At 45.9% G+C, this 18,076-nt stretch overlaps 1 protein-coding gene across 1 annotated transcript in view; it reads right to left on the minus strand.

Annotated features, from left to right (window-relative positions):
• Positions 1-1,591: 1,591 nt before the first annotated feature.
• The window catches only part of TNFRSF25 (TNF receptor superfamily member 25), a 229,310-nt gene continuing 212,825 nt past the window's right edge, over positions 1,592-18,076 (minus strand). Inside the window, exon 10 of the mRNA XM_085615187.1 lies at positions 1,592-3,136. Within this exon, the coding sequence (XP_085471313.1) occupies positions 2,850-3,136 (287 nt within the window). The 3' untranslated portion in view covers positions 1,592-2,849. The remainder of the gene's footprint in view (positions 3,137-18,076) is intronic.

Consider the following 18,076-nt stretch of genomic DNA (forward strand, 5'->3'; position numbering starts at 1 on the left):
GATTTTAAAGCCAACACCTTCTCCCCCCTCTGCAAGTCGTTGTTCCAACTTGCGGAGTAATGATATGCGGAATTAAAACGCGGTCGTTGTACCGACCACGTTGTAATTCCCTGTGGGGAAAAAGTTTTGTGGTAAACGTTAACCAACACTAACATATGAACAGTTCACATCAAAAATATATTGATAGTCTCCTTCAAGAATGCATACATGTACATACATGTAAGCACATAATACATACAGTGCAGTGCAGTGAGCTGCAGCTTCCAATACCCATCAATGTTTTTGGTGCGCAGTGATTACTTGGGGAACACTCCATCGCACCTTTGAGTGGTGCATATATGTAAACTGTATCTATTTTTATACATCACTGTTCAAGGATCCTGTGCAGCACCAGTCCAACCTGAATTACCGCATACATAAATACATTGACAACAGAAAATGACCTTAATCCTCCATAGATGTTGTGCTCTCTGAATATTGAAGATGGAATATTATTATATCAGAATATCAAGCACAACATATCGAAACCAAAATATCAAAAGGTAAGAATAGATACCTAAATCCGCACATATGTACCATGACATGAGATATATATATGTGTATATAGATAGATAGATAGATAGATAGATAGATAGATAGATAGATAGATAGATAGATAGATAGTTAGATAGATAGATAGATAGATAGATAGATAGATAGATAGATAGATAGATAGATAGATAGATAGATAGATAGATAGATAGATAGATAGATAGATAGATAGATAGATAGATAGATATCTGTAAGGTGCATATCTAGTAAATCTATACTTCATCTATATGAACTAACCTTTCGATATTTTGGTCTTCGATATTTTGTCTATGATATTTTTGGCTGACGATAGTTATAGCCTCAATAATCAGTAGTACACTCCTCTACCCAAAATTGGTATTTATTAACAGTCTGCCAGTTCCCTATTACTTGCAGCAGCTACAGATTCTCCTTCATCTGCAACTTTTCTCAGGTGTTTCTCCCAACTCTTGCTTCTCTCTTGTTGCCAACCAGTGGCACTGCTGGAAGACTTTATGTGCATTGGTATTAAGAGACAATAACATTTCAAAGTGTGCTATTGATTGTTCACATGTTCGCTCCTCCATTTTGTAAAGGATGTGGCAGACACTTGGTGGCCAGATTTATCAAGGCTTTGCGTTACCCATGCAGCACAAAAGGGGGAGCAATGGTGACGCAACGCCTAAGTGAGATTTGTAAAGTCACACAAGGCCACCTTGCATGTCCCTGCATGGCATGATAAATGTGGAGTAAGGCAAGGCAGCGTAAATTGCTGCCTTGCGTCACGCTGCGGTAGGGAGGCGTTCCCTGGATGTAGCTTGAGTGCACCCATGCATCCACCAATGGATTTTGGCGCATTCCCAGATTTACCATTGGTGGTAACCCTGGGAATGCGTAAAATGCTACGCCTCCCCAGGTGAGGCATAATGAAGAGAAATATCTTTATTTCTACTCATTTCTTCCTCTTTCTACATGTGCTGCATTCTGCAGCACACATAGAAAGAGGAAAATGCCTCTCAGGATTGTTTTTGCACAGGAAAGTGTCCCTTCCTGCACAAAAACAATCTTGCCTACAGCGCAGCACCCTTGCACATTGACACATGGGTGCCTGCGTTGAAGCTAGGCAGCAAAAAGTGTGCCAGCACTAGAAAATGACAGGAATGCGCCGTATAATAGTAAATACCGCACATTCCTGCCCTTTCACACAGCGCAGCAAGACGGCTTGCTGCATTACGCTTCATGAAAGAATTATAAATCTGCCCCTTGGATTGTAGCTAATACAATGAGCCTTTTTCAAGCTTCTCAACTGCATCTAAATAGAGATGAACTATCCTGATGAGCACAAATCACATTCCAGTTGTGCACTGCAGTTGACCATTCACAATGGAAATGAAAAACTAGTGAGAAGTGGAACATGACAAGATATGTGGGATCGAGCACAGAGGCCTGGCTCGGCAGCCATTGTATAAGGAACAAGAGGCGAAAAACACTATCTGAAATGGGAGCACCAGGTAGAAGTTCATAGGAGGTCAACTTTACTGCCATTGTAATAAAAGAGAGAACTGAATGGCTAGGCTCTGCTGTCAGCCTTACCAGTGAAATGCAGAGAAGAGGCCATCTTCAGCAAGCAGTCAGTCAGGGAGAGAGTCGAGTTGGATTTCTACGTTCATTGCACTTGAGAAATGAGCATAAGTGTGTTCCATGTCAGGCCAAGTGAAAGGACAAGTCCAGGATTTGATAAGCTGCTTGCACTCAACATGAGGCAAGTAGCTAATATTTCAGTATATTGACCTCCAGTGGCATACCAATGGTGTTTTGGATCCTAATGCTACCAAGGTAAATGTCCTCCCTCATCCTTGGCATGGCAGAAACAACAGCTGTATTTAGGGTGCAGTGGCCCCTGAGATCCATAGTCTATAGTTACACTGCTCATACTGCTTTGTTGAGAGCTATGGAGCTATGCCCTCATTGACCACACAATCCATCCTTCCACTGATGATTCCAAGCAATAATTTAAACATAATAGTGGCTTTTAGAAGAATTTGCTCAATGAGGGCCAGTCTGAAACAACTGTCCCATTCTTCGTACTTTACCATATCTCACAAATTATAATATGTTCCTACCATTTTAATTTGTAAGAGATAGGTAGAGCTCGCAATCCCTGCATCACACACGTTTTTTGTTCTGAGGCTGGTTCCAATTGGGTGTCACCCTTTGAGTTACAGACTGGAGTTTAGGCTCAACAATTCCCCCTCTCCTGTAGTGTTCGCCTTTGATTCAGAGGAGATACAATGATCCATTCAAGTGCTTCCCTCTATCTTCCTTTTGAGTTCCTCTGCACAGCCAGAGAGATCCATCCTCGCAAGGGCAGAGTATACAGAATCCATTTCAGACTTGTTCTGCTGGGACCATCTCTTCAGCATTTCATACTGCTGCTCTCTAAAGTAGGGGAATTCCATCTCTACTCGCTCAATTTCTGCATCCTTCAATTCCAGGGTTCTCATGAACTCTTTCCATCGCCTGGCAGGGACAATATTTATGATGTCATAAAAGATTTTCCCTTGCTGGAGAGCTGAAGGTTGGGAACCTATAAGAAAATTAAACAAATTAACATTATGTTCTCAATCAGCCCAAATACACTCTGCCTGCAACCACAGAGCAATAAAGTGTTTTTATTGTTCAAAATGATCCCCCTTTCTTATAGTGCCTTTAGAATGTATATGAAATCCACTACCACCAAGGGAAACAGTTATCAACCAGTCAAATGTTATTGTGAGCACCAGTTTTAATATCTCGCTGTCAGGCAGCAGCAGTGGCTCGAGTTGGGTAAAGCGGGCATGAGCGTATGAAGCATCAATCCTCTCAGCAATTACCTCCAGTCCTGCACTGGATTAGTGTTGAGCTCAGTTGCGTGATTGACTGCTGTTCACTTTTTATCGGTCTTCTCCAAAGCCATAGTAGAACTGTAAGCAGATCAAAGTGATTGCAGCTCTACCCTGCGGGCCAGGAAAGATCATTTGCACCACATCCATGAGTGAACACTTGATTTTTTTTCCCGGAAATGGGGGGTATTGTTTAATCATGAATGAAGGCCATAAACTGTGAAGGTTAGACATGTAGGGAGTTGGATATGAGGCAGACTGGGCCTGGTCAAAGACTACGGGTTGCAGCTAACCCATGCTGGACAAGACCAAATGACGCACTGATCATGGCCAAGGGCAGGGAATAGTGGGAGATAGTTGTATGGATGGTCGGTGTAGTATATTATTAAACGCCTGCCTCACCAAAAATTCTGTTAAGTCTCTTTGCTTAGGTCAGTTTTGGGCTTGAAATAAAACCATAGAAACTCAGAAACTGGACAGTGATGGTTACGCAAACGTTAACTCACACCCCGCCATAAAAAACTATCCCTTGCCCCCAAATTCCATTCAGATTAAATTTATCTACGGCACCAACAGCAGTAGCATATATTGCACCACCCCTATTGACAAGTTATGAAAAAAGAGGCAGACCCCGCCATAAAAAACTATCCCTTGCCCCCAAATTCCATTCAGATTAAATTTATCTACGGCACCAACAGCAGCAGCATATATTGCACCACCCCTATTGACAAGTTATGAAAAAAGAGGCAGACACCAGCTCATAAGCAATTATCACATACTCCAAAACATTCAACCGTGACATTTAAAACAGGTGAGTTTTAGGCTTATAAAGTCAACCTTAAAGTATATAAATGTATTAGCTGTTCCATGCCCTCCTTACACATATTTTTAATGTAAATTTCTCAATACCTAATTAGCAGAATTATACCACACCACCTAAAATACACTTTATAGGTAAAGTATAGTTTCATGTTTGAGGCAATTCTGTTTAGCAATGTTTGCTGTAGGGAAGCTTGAAAGGGAAACCCTCTTTAATTTGTTACCCTTGAATGGATCTGCAATAATCTTGGCATGTTGAAACGTATTATCTGCATGCATCAATTGACAAGTATCCCTTTGAGGGACCTGACCAGGCTCAAGAAATATTGGAGATTGACTGAAGTCTTTGACCAAGAAAAAAGGAGTTGGTGGTCATGATTTTAAAACAGGGGAACCTAAAAATTGTTTTAAAACAGACATTTAAAAAGTTCATAACCAAACCTGTAATTACTTAATTGTCCCTAAGCAAAAAACTACAAGAAAAACCCAGCCCTACAATGATAATACCAGACTGCAATCTTGACCCGACCACATCAAAAAATGAATGGCCAGAACCGACATTGGAACATGCTATAGAGTGACAATAACAGTAGGAAATCTGTTAGGTAACAAAGTCATTCACAGTTACCGGTGATTATGTTCTCTTAAAACTGATCTAATGAACAGTTATATGAGGCCAACGTTCTCTTGTCATAAAGTATATATGTTGGAAACACGATTGGGCTGGTAAAAGACTGGATTTTATTATATAAAAGAGCTAGAAACAACAATGACTCAATCTTTGAAGTTGCCCACCAATTTAACTATTATCATCAGGGTAATGCAAAATTGTTGTCTTTCTTTGGTATTGACAGTATAAAAAAAATAACATTAGAAAAGGTGATCAAACATTAAAATTAAGAAACTTTAATCTGGGTACATTGCATCTTTGGAGACCAAACATCCTGGAGGTTTAAGCCTGGATGAGGAACTGAGTGTACATTTAAACGCTTGATTATGCAACCTCATACCCTTTAAAGAACTGATTCCTTTTGAAAGTATGTACTATGACTGTCTGGATTTTCTTTCATTCCATACTTCTCTAAATGTATTTTCTTTATTTTCTTTTTTATTGATCCAATTGTCAACTTGGGCCCATGTTTACTAAACACCTGCACAAGTTGATGCAAGTGCTTAACTGACATTTACAAGTCCACGCAAATTGATATTTGCATTGGCTTGAGTTACTTTTCACCTTAAAAGTAACGCAAGGGAGCACCTTGTGCTGCCTTGTGCTACGCTGCATTACACCTCAACGGGGAGGCATTAGTTGGGTGGAGCATCCACCCATGTATTTTTTACGCAAACCCAGATTTACTAAAGTCAGAAAACCTTGCTTTGCACCAAAATGGTGCACCTACCCGACCTTGGCATAACGAGGAGAAAAATATTTTATTGCTCCTCGTCACTTCCTCTTTGCACATGTAATGCATTCCATACCATATAGTCAAAGAGAATATGGTTTTGAGGTTTATTCTGTACAGGAACATATCCTTTCTTGCACAAAAACAATCCTGCCTACAACCCAGACACCCTTGCTCCATGGTGCAAGCGTGCCTGCATTGGTGCTAGGCAACCACAAGCGCACTAGTGCAGGGAGAGGCTGAACAGTGACATATCTTTGTAAATATAGCCCAGTTCAGACCTCTCCCCTGCACACAACCAGTGCAGTAACTTGCCTTGCTGTATTGAGTGAAATATAAGTAAATCTGGGTCTTGGTTTGTAAGAAATAAATATGATTCAATTTGACTTTTGAAGCTTGACTGATTAATAATAGATGTCTGGATTGACGGTTCACTCCAAAACTTTCCATTAAGGAGTTGAGGTTGATGAACTTTTTTTTGTATGTTTCATCAAATGTAGCCAAAGTTATTAGTGAAACAGAAAACTCCCTTCCTATGGAAACTATAGGAAAATTAGATAAGCTACAGGCAAAACCCACTGAACTCCAAATTTGTTAGAAATTTAGATCTTGAGCCAGAAAGTGGTCTTTTTGTGATTTGGTGTAAATCCATTCAGTAGTTTTGGAGAAATTAAGGCTCAAAAATGTTATATATTTCACACTGCATAGAATCTGCAGAACCGACAGATCTGAAGATGAGAACTGACTGGCTGCCACAGCATCAAGAAATGTAGTGGCAGCCATTTTGGGATTCAAGGACTCAGTCCCCTGTTGTTGGACTTGGCCCTTTTTGTAGGGTTAGCTCCAAACTTTTTGCTTATTCCTCTTTTTTTTCCTGGCCTGTTGTTGTTGGCTTTAGGACTCTGGGCACTTTACCACTGCTGACCTGTGCTAAAGTGCATATGCTCTCTGTGTAAATGGCATTTATGGATTGGTGTTTCCATGATTGGCATATTTGATTTACTGGTAAGCCCGTAGTAAAGTGCACTGAGTGTGCCAGGGCCTGTAAATCAAATGCTACTGGTATGCCTGCAGCACTGATTGTGCCACCCATATGAGTAGCCCTGAAAAGGTATCTCAGACCTACCACTGCAGTGCCTGTGTGCAGTTTTAAACTGCCATGTCAACCTGGCAAGTGCACCCACTTGCTAGGGCCTAACCTTTCCTTTTCTTACCCCTAAGGTGGGCCCAAGGTACCCTGCTTGACAGGGTGCAGTGTTTGTGAAAGGTAGGACATGTACCCGTGTGTATGACATGTTCTGATAGTGAAATCCTGCCAATTTCGTTTTTCACTATTGAAAGGCTATCTTGCCCCATATGATCGAATGGGAAATACTTTGTAACATCTTACAATGATACCTTCTCATTTTGACAAGATAGAGACATAAAGTTTAGGCTCTCTAAGCTAAGAATTTAATAACACATCTTTTAGTAAAGATTTTTTTTAAAACTGTGTGTTTGGAAATGCCACTATTAGAAAGTAGGCATTTTCTTGTTAAACCATTCTGTGTGTCTCTGCCTGTTTGTGTACTGACTGTCTGGTTATGGAGTGATGGGGCCTGGGGATGTGCATTTACTGTAGACAGCCAGGCAGGGAGGGGGGTTTGAGTTGTGCCAGGCCCTTCTTGGATGACTCAGAGCTGGGCTGAATAGACCCTGGCTGAATTTAGGGTAGTGGGAGGAGATTTCCTTGCACCTGAACAGGGCCTGTCTCCCTTGCACAACGCTGTCTCTACCCCCTGCAGGCATACTCCTCCAGTAATGACAGAACTGGTTTGGGCTGGGCTCAGAGACCCTTGCACAAAGAGAACAAAGAGATTTGGGGGTATAAGTATTAGACCTAAAACCCCAGAACTTTAGATTACTTTTGGACTCAAGAGGAACCTCTGGCAAGGAGAAAAGCTGAAGAGCTGTGAGGAGGAGTACTGTCCCTTTACTGTGTGCTGTGTGGGGTTGGCCTGCAGTTGCTGTTTCTACCAAGAAGAAGACAAAGACTGGAACTTTGCTTTGAACCTGCTTGAAGAAGATCTCCAAGGGCCTGTGTGTGCTGGCCTCCTGTTCTGAAGTCTCAGGGCCGCAAAGACGTCACCCCCAGCTCCCCTGAACTCTATTGCTGAGAGCTCTGACCTGACAGGAGATGCCTATTCCAGTGTTGGGCCTCTGGAGGTTGTTCCTGCTGTTGGAAGCTGGAAGCAACTTGAAAGAAGTAAGAAAACCTGTCTCCGACGCAATCAGGGACGCCACTGTGACACCCAATTATGATTTTTAATCAAAAGTTAGATACCTTGTTTTTGAAGGTTTATGCCATTACAAACTTAAGATGAAGGAATACACTGACAAATCAAGATAATATTTCTCTTAATTTGCTCCTGCTGAGAAAACTTGGCTGTTTTCCCATTTTGTACCTGTTAATTTACTGCAAGTTAAGTTTTGACCACTATTTTGTGGCCAATTTTTTGAAAATCATCAGATCAATACTATGACCACTTGACTAAAATTGCATTGTACATGGAAGTTTAATTTTGTCTTTCATTGATCTTAGCTGAAGCCATACAAACCTGATCCTTTTCATTGGCTTCCATATGAACGTCAGCAAGTTTTGTTCAAAATCATAGTATGAGGTTAATTAAATTTGTGATTCTTGAAGGTTTAGAGGTCGACTTCAATTTCTCATTCACTGGAAAGTGTATCCATTAGTGAGGTTTCATGGCAAGACGATGTTTATGTCCATGCTCCTTTGCTAGTTCACCTTTTTATTTCAATGACATCCCAATAAAAATGGAGCTTCATACATGGGGCATACTGTTGCATCTAGATCAGGAACACCAAAGGGCATACTTACAAGGGCCTCATGCCATGCTTGCAACACGCAACATGGTACATGCACGACGCAAAGCTCCAAGTCATATCTGCATGGCTTTGAATGGCTTCACAGATATGGAATAATGCAATGCAGTGCAAATAGCTCAGTTGCCTTACTCTGCACAGGGAAGCATTCCATGGATGTTGCGGTGGGTGTTCCCATGCAACTCCCATGGTTATTGACGCATTCCCAGATTTACAAGGACCTGTAAACCTGGGAATGTATCAAAAATCATACGCCTCCCCAGGGGAGACGTGGTGAGGAGAAATATCTTTATTTCTCCTCCTTTTTTCCTCTTTCTATGTGTGTTGCATTCTACAGCACACGTAGAAAGAGGAAAATGCCTCTATGAATTGCTTTTGTTCAGGAAGGAGCCCCTCTCTGCACATAAACAATTCTGCCTACAACACAGGCACCCTTGCACCATGGTGCAAGGGTGCCTATGTTCGTGCTAGGCTGATAAAATTTACCACCAGCGCAGGGGGAACGGACAGGAATACACTGTATTGGATAAATACAGTGTATTTCTGCCCTTTGCCTGAGATGCAGGGCAGTGCAGCAAGGTAAGCTGCTGCTTTGCCTGCGCTACCGTTCCCGTGAATATGGCCCCAAGTGCTTGCCAGAAGTTACAAGTATGCAGGCGTCTCAACAATGTGTACAGCAATCATTGGACTGTCCAGCTCAAAGAATGTACTTGTGTTTATGCTCTCACTGTCACCCATAAGGGTATTTCACAAGTTGTAGGAAACACTGGGTGGAGAGGGCAGCAGCAGAGCAAGTAAAATGCTCCGGCATGATCCTCTCCTGGGAAGGCCCGCGCACTGTGGTGCCGAGAGGGGTCCTGACCCTGAAGCACCGTCAGTAGTAGCCCATACGGAGCCCTAACGGAGGTGAAAGTGAAGGCAGCCAAAAAACGACACCACCGCGGGCCCGGCGCCGCGCTACCAGTGGGGACAGCAGGGCTGACACATCGCTGCAAGCCCACATCCTGTGAAAGACGGGGGCAGCCCTGGGATTGTCTGAGAGGTCCCTCTCAGTGTCAGCATTGTGGCAGGGCCGTGTGGACCGTGACTCGCCTGCTGGCCGATCTGTGAGTCTTACTGTGTGGCACTACCCAGGTAGTCCGGAGCGGTACACTGAGACCTGGGCCTGACCGCTCATAGTGACTTGGAGAGTGGCGGAGTCCAGGCATAACGATAGAGTGGGGGACACTGTAGCCGAGCCTAGCGACTCCCCGGTCTCTCCAGTCTGGTGTGGTGGGTCCAGTCCGGAATTGGGGACGGCGGCTTTGGTGCCTAGCACTCCACTATCCTGTGCTAGCGCCCTGACCATGCTGCTACTCTGTTGGGCTGCTGACGGGGATCGAAGATCCGAAGAACTATGAAGTGTGGCAGCGGTGGGGGTGGTGAGAGTGGAGCCTGTGGGGGGCGCCGCTGGGACCACAGTGGAGTTGGCAAGAGTACTTGGGACTTACCTGATGGTCGCCGCCGCGCGCCCTCTTGCCCCGGGAGCCAGCTGACTCAGTGTGTGGACCAGCCGGAAAACTCAAACTGCGATCATGTCGGGCCCTATAGCATCGAGGGCAACTCAGCAGACCCGACTGGACAAATACAACCTGTCAAAGCCTGCGGTCACTGAATCCCACCCGAGGGGCGGATGGGCCCGAAACTGAACGCACCGAGGTGACCCTACAGGATGTGATGGAGGCTATCTCGGGAGTCCGTACATCTCTTGAGCAATGAATGGACACCATCTCCACAGACGTAACTCTGATCAGAGCGAACATGTCAAAAATCAGTGAGAAAGTAAGACAAATGGAGCTTGTCACTTCTAGCCTCCAGGGGGATACTATACAACTGCTGAAGGATGTCAAGGAACTCCAGGAGTTTCGAAAGCACGCTGAAGACAAACTCGACGATTACGAAGGCCGCACAAGGAGGAATAACATCTGTATAATTGGGGTTCCTGAAAGGGCGGAAGGGCCAGTGGCGGACCTCTTTGTGGAGGACCTTGTTCTCAATCACCTGCAGCCCAAAGGCCTCTCCAAGATTTTTGTTGTGGAAAGAGCGCATAGAGTGCCGGGCTGCCCCATCCTGGCCAGGTTGCTTAATTTTAGAGACAGAGACGTCATACTCCAAACTGCCAGAGTGACTCCTCCTCTCCACTTTCAGAATGCAGAGATCTCCCTCTTTACAGACTTCACCCTTGCGTGTGCAAAAACAACGAAGATTATTCTGTGAGGTGACTCGGGAACTATGCGACAGGCTGAGAGTGGAGGCAGAGGGTAAGGCGTGGTTTTTCGAATGTCCTGAGGAGGCGGCGGACCGGCTGGAGGGCTGGAGAGGTGCGAAGGAACACAATGCCCGCTGAATGACGTCCAGGACTGCGTCTCTTGCCCGTCTGATAATGGGAGGTGGGAGTATCCAAATGAGCCGGCCCGATCGAACTGCATGTATACCATGGTTGGGGAGTGTGTCGGGAGGTGCTCCTCCCGTACAGACTTTTAGCTGGGACACGTATTATCCGTGAGTGCATTGTTTGTAGGGTGTCTTTTCCCACCGGGGGAGCACTTATGACTGATTGTAAGGGGATCAAGGTAGCGGTGCCTTTACCCCCGCAGTTTACTTCTTTTAGTCGAATGCTTGGGCGACAGGCAGTCTGCATGGTTGGTTCGCTGGGTGGTTTGAGGCCCAGAGTGCTGGGGAGCAGGGAGGAGGGTGTTTGGGTTGGGGGGGTGTTGTTGGGTTTTTCTGGTTTAGAGATGACGGCACAGAATCTGAAAGGACAGGGTAAAGAGTTACTGACCCACTGGTATGCAAATGCCCACGCAATGGGATAAGAGCCTTAGGCTTCTCAGCTGGAAGGTCAATGGTCTGGGGGATAAAGTGAAGAGCTGTACTGTCTTACAACACATTAAAAAGCACTCCCCGGACATAGTATTCCTCCAAGAGTCACATCTTGTGGGTAATTCCTGCCAGGCCATAAACAGGTGTGGGTACAAGCTGGTGGTGCACTCGGGGTTCACTTCAGGCTCCAGGGGGGTAGGAATCATGCTCAGGAGGTCTTTTCCAATAGCAATACAGAGCACGTGGATGGACGAACTGGGCAGATATGCAGCGATCTCCGGGCGGTGGGAGGGCCAAACACTCACATTGATGACAGTGTATGTCCCTCCGGGCCTACAAGGCCGCACCTTTAAAGACTTGGGGACAATACTTTCGTCACTCCCAGAAGGCCATCTTATAACCGGGGGGGGGGGATTTCAATGCAGTTGTGTCAGGGGCGGAAGACCGATATCCTCCATGCGAAATCGGTCCCTCACAACGATGGCTCCCAGATTTTATCAGCGCGATGGGCTTGGCGGATGTATGGAGGTCATTTCATCCTACTATGCGCCAGTACACTTTCCACTCCGGGGCACACAGTAGTCTCTCCCGCCTAGACTACCTTCTAGTGCCGACTTCCCAGATCGGCTGCGTTTGGGAGGTGTACCACCTAGAGAAGGGTATATTGGATCACTCCCCCATATGAGCTGAATTGGTCTTGAATGAAAAGCGGGTGGGCAAGGTTGCACCCATTAACCCCTGGTATCTGCACAATCCGACAATCAGGGGGCCTCTCCTTCAGGTCATAGACCGCTACTACTCCAAAAATACAGGGTCGTCGCATCTGACCAAACTCTCTGGGAGGCCTTTAAGAAGGTGCTCAGAGGACAGGATCTCTCACTTATAGCAGGCGTTCGGAAAGACAAGGCGAAGGACCTGGTCCAAGTGGAAACAGATATCCTCTGGCTGGAGGAGGAGTGTGACGGAGAGGTTACTGATGAGACGCAACACGTGCTCCAACTCAAAAGGGAGGAATACAGGTCCATCGCCACAGACATGGCTGAAACGCTAGGAAGGGAAAAGGAGGGCAATATCTGGGTGACAAAGCAGGCAAGCTCCTTGCCTGGCTTGATAGGAGAAACCTGGTGAACCGTTTGGTTCCTGAACTCTTGGGTGAACAGGGGGAGGTCATAACTGACTCTCAGGCGATTGCAAAAGAGTTCGCCGACCATTACCACCGAGTATACTGTTCTAGCGCAGACTTGCCGGAAGAGGACTTGGCAACATTGCTCGCGAACATACAACTCCCAGCTCTGTCGGCCGACGAGCGGGATTCCCTAGATGGCCCTCTTACAAATGATGAGATCGCGCAGGCGATAAGAAACCTGCAATCCGGTAAGGCATCCGGTCAAAACGGTTTGCCGATAGAACTCTACAAACAAAAGCCTGACTCCATCGCCCCCCAATTAGGCGCAATGTTCAAGAAAAGCAGGGATAAGGGGAATCTTCCATACGATCAGCGGGTGGCTACCCTAGTGATCATTTATAAGGAAGGTAAGCCGAGGGACAGGTGCTCCTCGTACAGACCCATCTCTCTATTAAACGCAGAATCCAAGATCTTGGCCAAACTGTTGGCGACCCAATTAACCCCAGTTCTCAGTACGCTGGTACACCCTGACAAAGCGGGCTTTATGCCACATCACAACACAGCCCTGAATTTGAGGTGGCTGCACGGGGTGTTGGTCAGGAGTGACAAAATCCAGGAATCGGCGGTGGTGGTGTCGAATGAGCTTATCTTTTTGCGGTCCTGAGAAAGCTAGGTTTCGGACCTAAGTTCACTGGGTGGGTGCGGCTGTTCTATAGCGAGCCCCTGGCTCAAGTGTATTAATAACAAAATGTTGGAGGTTTTCGAGCTGAGCCGGGGAACTCAACAGGATTGCCTGCTGTCCCCACTGCTGTTCGCGCTCACACTCGAGCCGCCTGCTGCATGGATCTGTCGCGACCCGACAATCCGGGGTCTCAAGTGGGCAGACATATGAGAAGATCGTATCTCCCTCTATGCGGACGACATGCTGCTCTATCTCGCCTTCCCGAGAGTTTCGCTCCTTAACGCTATTAATATATTTACGAATTTTGGAAAGAACTCTTGTTATAGGATTAACCGGGCCAAGTCAGTAATCTAAGTTCTCAGCTGTGTCTCCCCGGCTCCCCTGGGAGACTACCCGATTCAGGTGGCGCAGAACGGCTTCCGGTACCTGGGGGTCTACATCTCAGCAGACCCTAAGATCAGACATTCACGGAATCTGCTGCCCCCTCTCCAGTGATTGAAGCGAGACGTCACACATTGGTGGACGCTCCCGCTGTCGTTTGTGGGATGGGCAGCACTCTTTAAAATGATGGCCTTGCCCCGTTTCTTGTATGCCCTACAGAACCATCCGGATCCAGTCCCGGCATGCTATTTTAGGGACATTGAAATCCTCCAATGGGAGCTGCTCAGGGAGGGTAGGCCTCGTATAACTTTGCAGAAGCTGGTGTGCTCCTGGTATGATGGAGAGATTGCTCTCCCTGATATAAAAAAATATTACTGGGCTGCTCACCTAGCTGCAATGAATCACTGCACTTATCGGTGCGACGACCCGGGGTATAGGATGGACAAGTGGAAACTTCCCGGGGGTGACTTTAATAGAGCTCTCTACTCCCATACTAAAAAGTTCCCACTCACTGGGCCAAACCTGTCATGCAGTGCACGTCTGGAAGGCGGTAAATAAAAGATTGGGATGGGATCTGAGGCTCACACTAGCCACACCGCTGTGGGACGCCGAACAACTGGGAACTCTGCGGACCTCCAAGGGGTTTGGAAATTGGGATATGATTGGGACGTCAAAGATAGGGGACCTGTGGCAGAAGGGAATGGTAGTGCCCTTTGCCACCCTGAAGGCAGAATACGAATGAGCCGAATCTGAATATTTCCGTTATCTGCAGGTGCGGCATGCACTACTATTGAACTTGCCCAAAGGAGAATCTCCTCCGGAGTCGTCACCACTGGAGGACAGGTTGTTGGATGGCTGCATGCCCACGAAAGCAATCTCCCTTACATATAAAAAACGAATAAATAACAACACTGATCCACTCATTCAGTCCAAGGGGCGGAGGGAGAGAGACGGGTTAGAACTTGACGAGGAGGAATGGCTGGAGTCCTTGGCATCCCCGAGAGAGGTTACCATCTCTTCCAGGCTACGCCAGGTCCAACTGAAAATTCTACACAGTATCTATGTGTCAGGGGCCAGGCTCATTAGCATTGGAAGAGCTTCTGATGGGTTGTGCAGGAGGCAATGTGGCCAAGAGGGTACTTTTATGCACATAATATGGGAATACGCAATTATCCAACGATACTGGAAGAGGATACATGAATGCATAAATGAGGTGTTTGAGGTGGAACTCCAGCCTGAAGCCAAACGCTGCTTGCTAAACGTCTGGGAGCCTGCAGATTTGAACACTAGGGGGAGAACCTGGGTTGCACTGGGCCTGATGGTGGCCAAGAGGAACATTGCCCAGCTGAGGGGGTCTGGAGAGTCACCTACTCTATCCTCCTGGAAGACAGACATGGACTGGTGCATGCTTAGGGAGAAGACAGTGTATGTCACACGAGGATGCCCCAAAAAGTGGACAGCAATCTGGGACATATGGAATGTGTACAGGGGGAATATCTGTGTTCCATCAGCCGGCCCTCCTCTGGAGGAACCCCTTACCCCATGAGCTCATGTTTCCCTGCCCTGTGGTGTTGACTTAACCAATGTACCTTTGTATATTTGAACTTGAGATATTATCTAGCTGCTGTAATACTGAATGCCGTCATCTCTTTAGGTCTGTTCCACGACTGGTCCAGTTGGGTTCGGAAGAATTAGGATTTTTCTCTGAATATGTGTTTTTTGCATTTTAGACAATCAGCTCGGAGAATCGAGAGATGAGTTAGCGAGGGTTGTTGTCTACAGTTTCTTTAATCCAATCGGAGTTGTCGCCTCTTTTTGTTAAGGTTTTGTTAAAACGAGGATCTGGAAGGGATGCTCCTTGATTTCTTGAGTTTCAGAGGGGCGACTGTGTGAAGGATTTCAGCCATTTTTGTGTTGTAGTGGGCGGTGAGGCCTTTGGCATAGGTGAAGTCGGGCGAAGGTAGAATTTGGGAACTGACTAATGCTTCTAACCCTGCCTGGCGGATTCAATTTGTGTTTTTCGCCTAGTGCTTGGGATGAAGAGAGTGGGGGTGGGCCTTAGTTTGGAAGGCAATGAGATTGAAAAGGATTAGGTGGTGGTCAGTCCAGTCGGAGGGTAGGATAGAGTGGAGGGATGAGGTGTTAGGTAGAATCCATATCGTGAGTTTGTTTACTGCAGTGTTGGGTGAGATTTTTCGCTTCCAGGAGGGTGGATCGGGTTTGTACTGTTAGATCTTAGGCATTGTTCAGATGCTGATTTAAGTCTCCTAGTATAATATCTGTGTTGCCTTTTACAGAGTTTTGCGATATTAGGTCTGTTAAGTCTTCAAGTATTTGAAGATTTTCCCATGGTGGGTGATAGATGACATTACATTTGATGGGGTTAGGACCTTTAGAGGAGAGCTGAACTCATAAATAGTCAAAGATTCAAAGGTAGGGTATTTATTTGGTAGTGTAGAAGGGAGCTAAGCAGAGATTGTTTTTAAGTATGATGGCTAATCCACCACCCCTGAGATCCTTGCAGTCGCAACGAATGATTGAGAAGCTGAGTGGGGTGAAGAGATCGATGAAAGGAGATGAGGGGTCGTCCAGTCAGGTTTCAGTTAGAACGCAGGTGTCAATATTGTGTCGTAGGATAGTTTCAGCTATTACAGAGGCATGCTTGGTTGCTGACTGACAGTTTAGTAGCATGCAGCAAAGCGTATGTGATGATCTCGGACCAGGCTGGCTGGGTTGGATGGTAGTTAGTTGTACAGGCAGCCTGGGAGGGCGAGTAGTGTTCTGCATTCTACACGTGCCAAGGATGACCGGGATCTTGCGGTGGCAGGGTTGGCTCGGAGCATTGTCATAAGTTTTGCTCAGTATTTCGGCCTCCCGCTGTGACATTCCAGTTATGGTGAGTCTAGGTTTGAGGTGATGATAAATGCAGGGGATTGTTTGCCTAGGGGTGAATGATGGGAGGGTCAAAGTGCATGTTTGTGGCAGGACTGGTGTTCGTCATAGATACATGAGGTTGGGGCAGGATGTAGCCAATCTTTGTTCCCTTACATAAAGATGAAATTTCATTCAGAATAGTGTTGATTTTGAGTTCTAGATGGGCTATTATAGGGATCAGATGAGAGGCGGTTGGTTCTATAGTGGGGAGTGAAGTATGCTGGAGCTCATCAAAGTTTGGAGTGGAAGATAAGATAATATCCAGTCTGCTGAGGTTGATGGATTCAGGTGTGATAGATGAATCAAGCTGGGCAGTGGAGGCATGCCATGGAGAGGGGGAAAGTAATTCTGTTGGCGAAACCAAAGAAATTCTGTTAGCGAAACCTAAGAAATTCGGTAAGCGAAACCGAAGCTTCAGGGCATCTGGTAATGGAAGAGGCTGAATGGGAGTTGGAGGTATAGAAAGTGCGAGGGGTTTTGGAAGTAGAAGGTTCAGCTAGTAGAGGAGGGGGTGCAGGGTTATTTCTCTGGGAGAGAGTGGAAGGGTGGTGGTGGGGGCGGATTGCATGGAGACGCAAAGCCCATCGAAGTGGTGATCGAAAATAGTTAGGTTTTGTTCAGAGGCTTGGATTAGGATCTTCCTATTTCTGTAAATGTATATGGACAGTTCTCTGCTAAAGTTCTGGGATGGGGATATAGTGAGCTTGCATCCATAAGGAATGTTGGGCGTATCAGTTACGTGAATGTGTTGTAGGAAGTTCTCTCTCCATTTTGCGGGTTTCTTAGTGTAGAAGACAAAGTCAGTTTCAAGTTCTCCATGTGTTGGACTGAAAATATCTGTTATCAGTGTCTCTGGATGTTGTTTGAGGAGTTTGTGTTTGAAGTTTTTAGCAGCATGTATTGGAGAGGTTTTATGGAAATGTAATACAGTATGTGATGAGAGCAGCATCTTTCCATGACAGTGTTGCGATGGGACATTAGTGTGTAGTCCTACTGCAGTTTTGGCAGTCTAGAGCCCTTCCAAGGGCAGGGGATCCTCCGAGATCGCTGCCTGTTGCAACAGTGGGCCATTCAGTTGCAGAGTGGTTGGCACTTCTTTGGAAGAGTAGGGTGTCAGTGCCAGAAGCATGTTGGATGGAAGTCAACAAGATTTGGTAGGATCCCTATGAAGTAGAGGGGGCCTTGAATGCTGAAGAGTTTTTATTAGTCATGGTATCTAGGAGCTGAGGGTTGTGGTGGGTTCGTAGTGCAGTCTGCCGGAGAGGTCACGTAATTTGAGGGCGTAATGTACATACAAAGCATGGGTAAGGTATCAGAGTAAACATGGACTAGCAGACATCAGAAAAGCAGGGTTACTACTGTATACTCGAGGTAGGATAGGCAGAAATCACAGTGCAGGCAAAAGGTAACAGCATCGACATGAAACCACAATTTATGCACAGAGAACCAGTATTGGCATAAGGTAGGTAAGAATCATCTTATAGGCATATAGAACTGTATGTGAATAGAAATGCAATAATAACAATTAAAGGAGCATGTCAGACGGTGCATT

Source organism: Triturus cristatus, chromosome 1_2, assembly GCF_964204655.1.
Source record: "Triturus cristatus chromosome 1_2, aTriCri1.1, whole genome shotgun sequence".
NCBI classification, from domain to species: domain Eukaryota; kingdom Metazoa; phylum Chordata; class Amphibia; order Caudata; family Salamandridae; genus Triturus; species Triturus cristatus.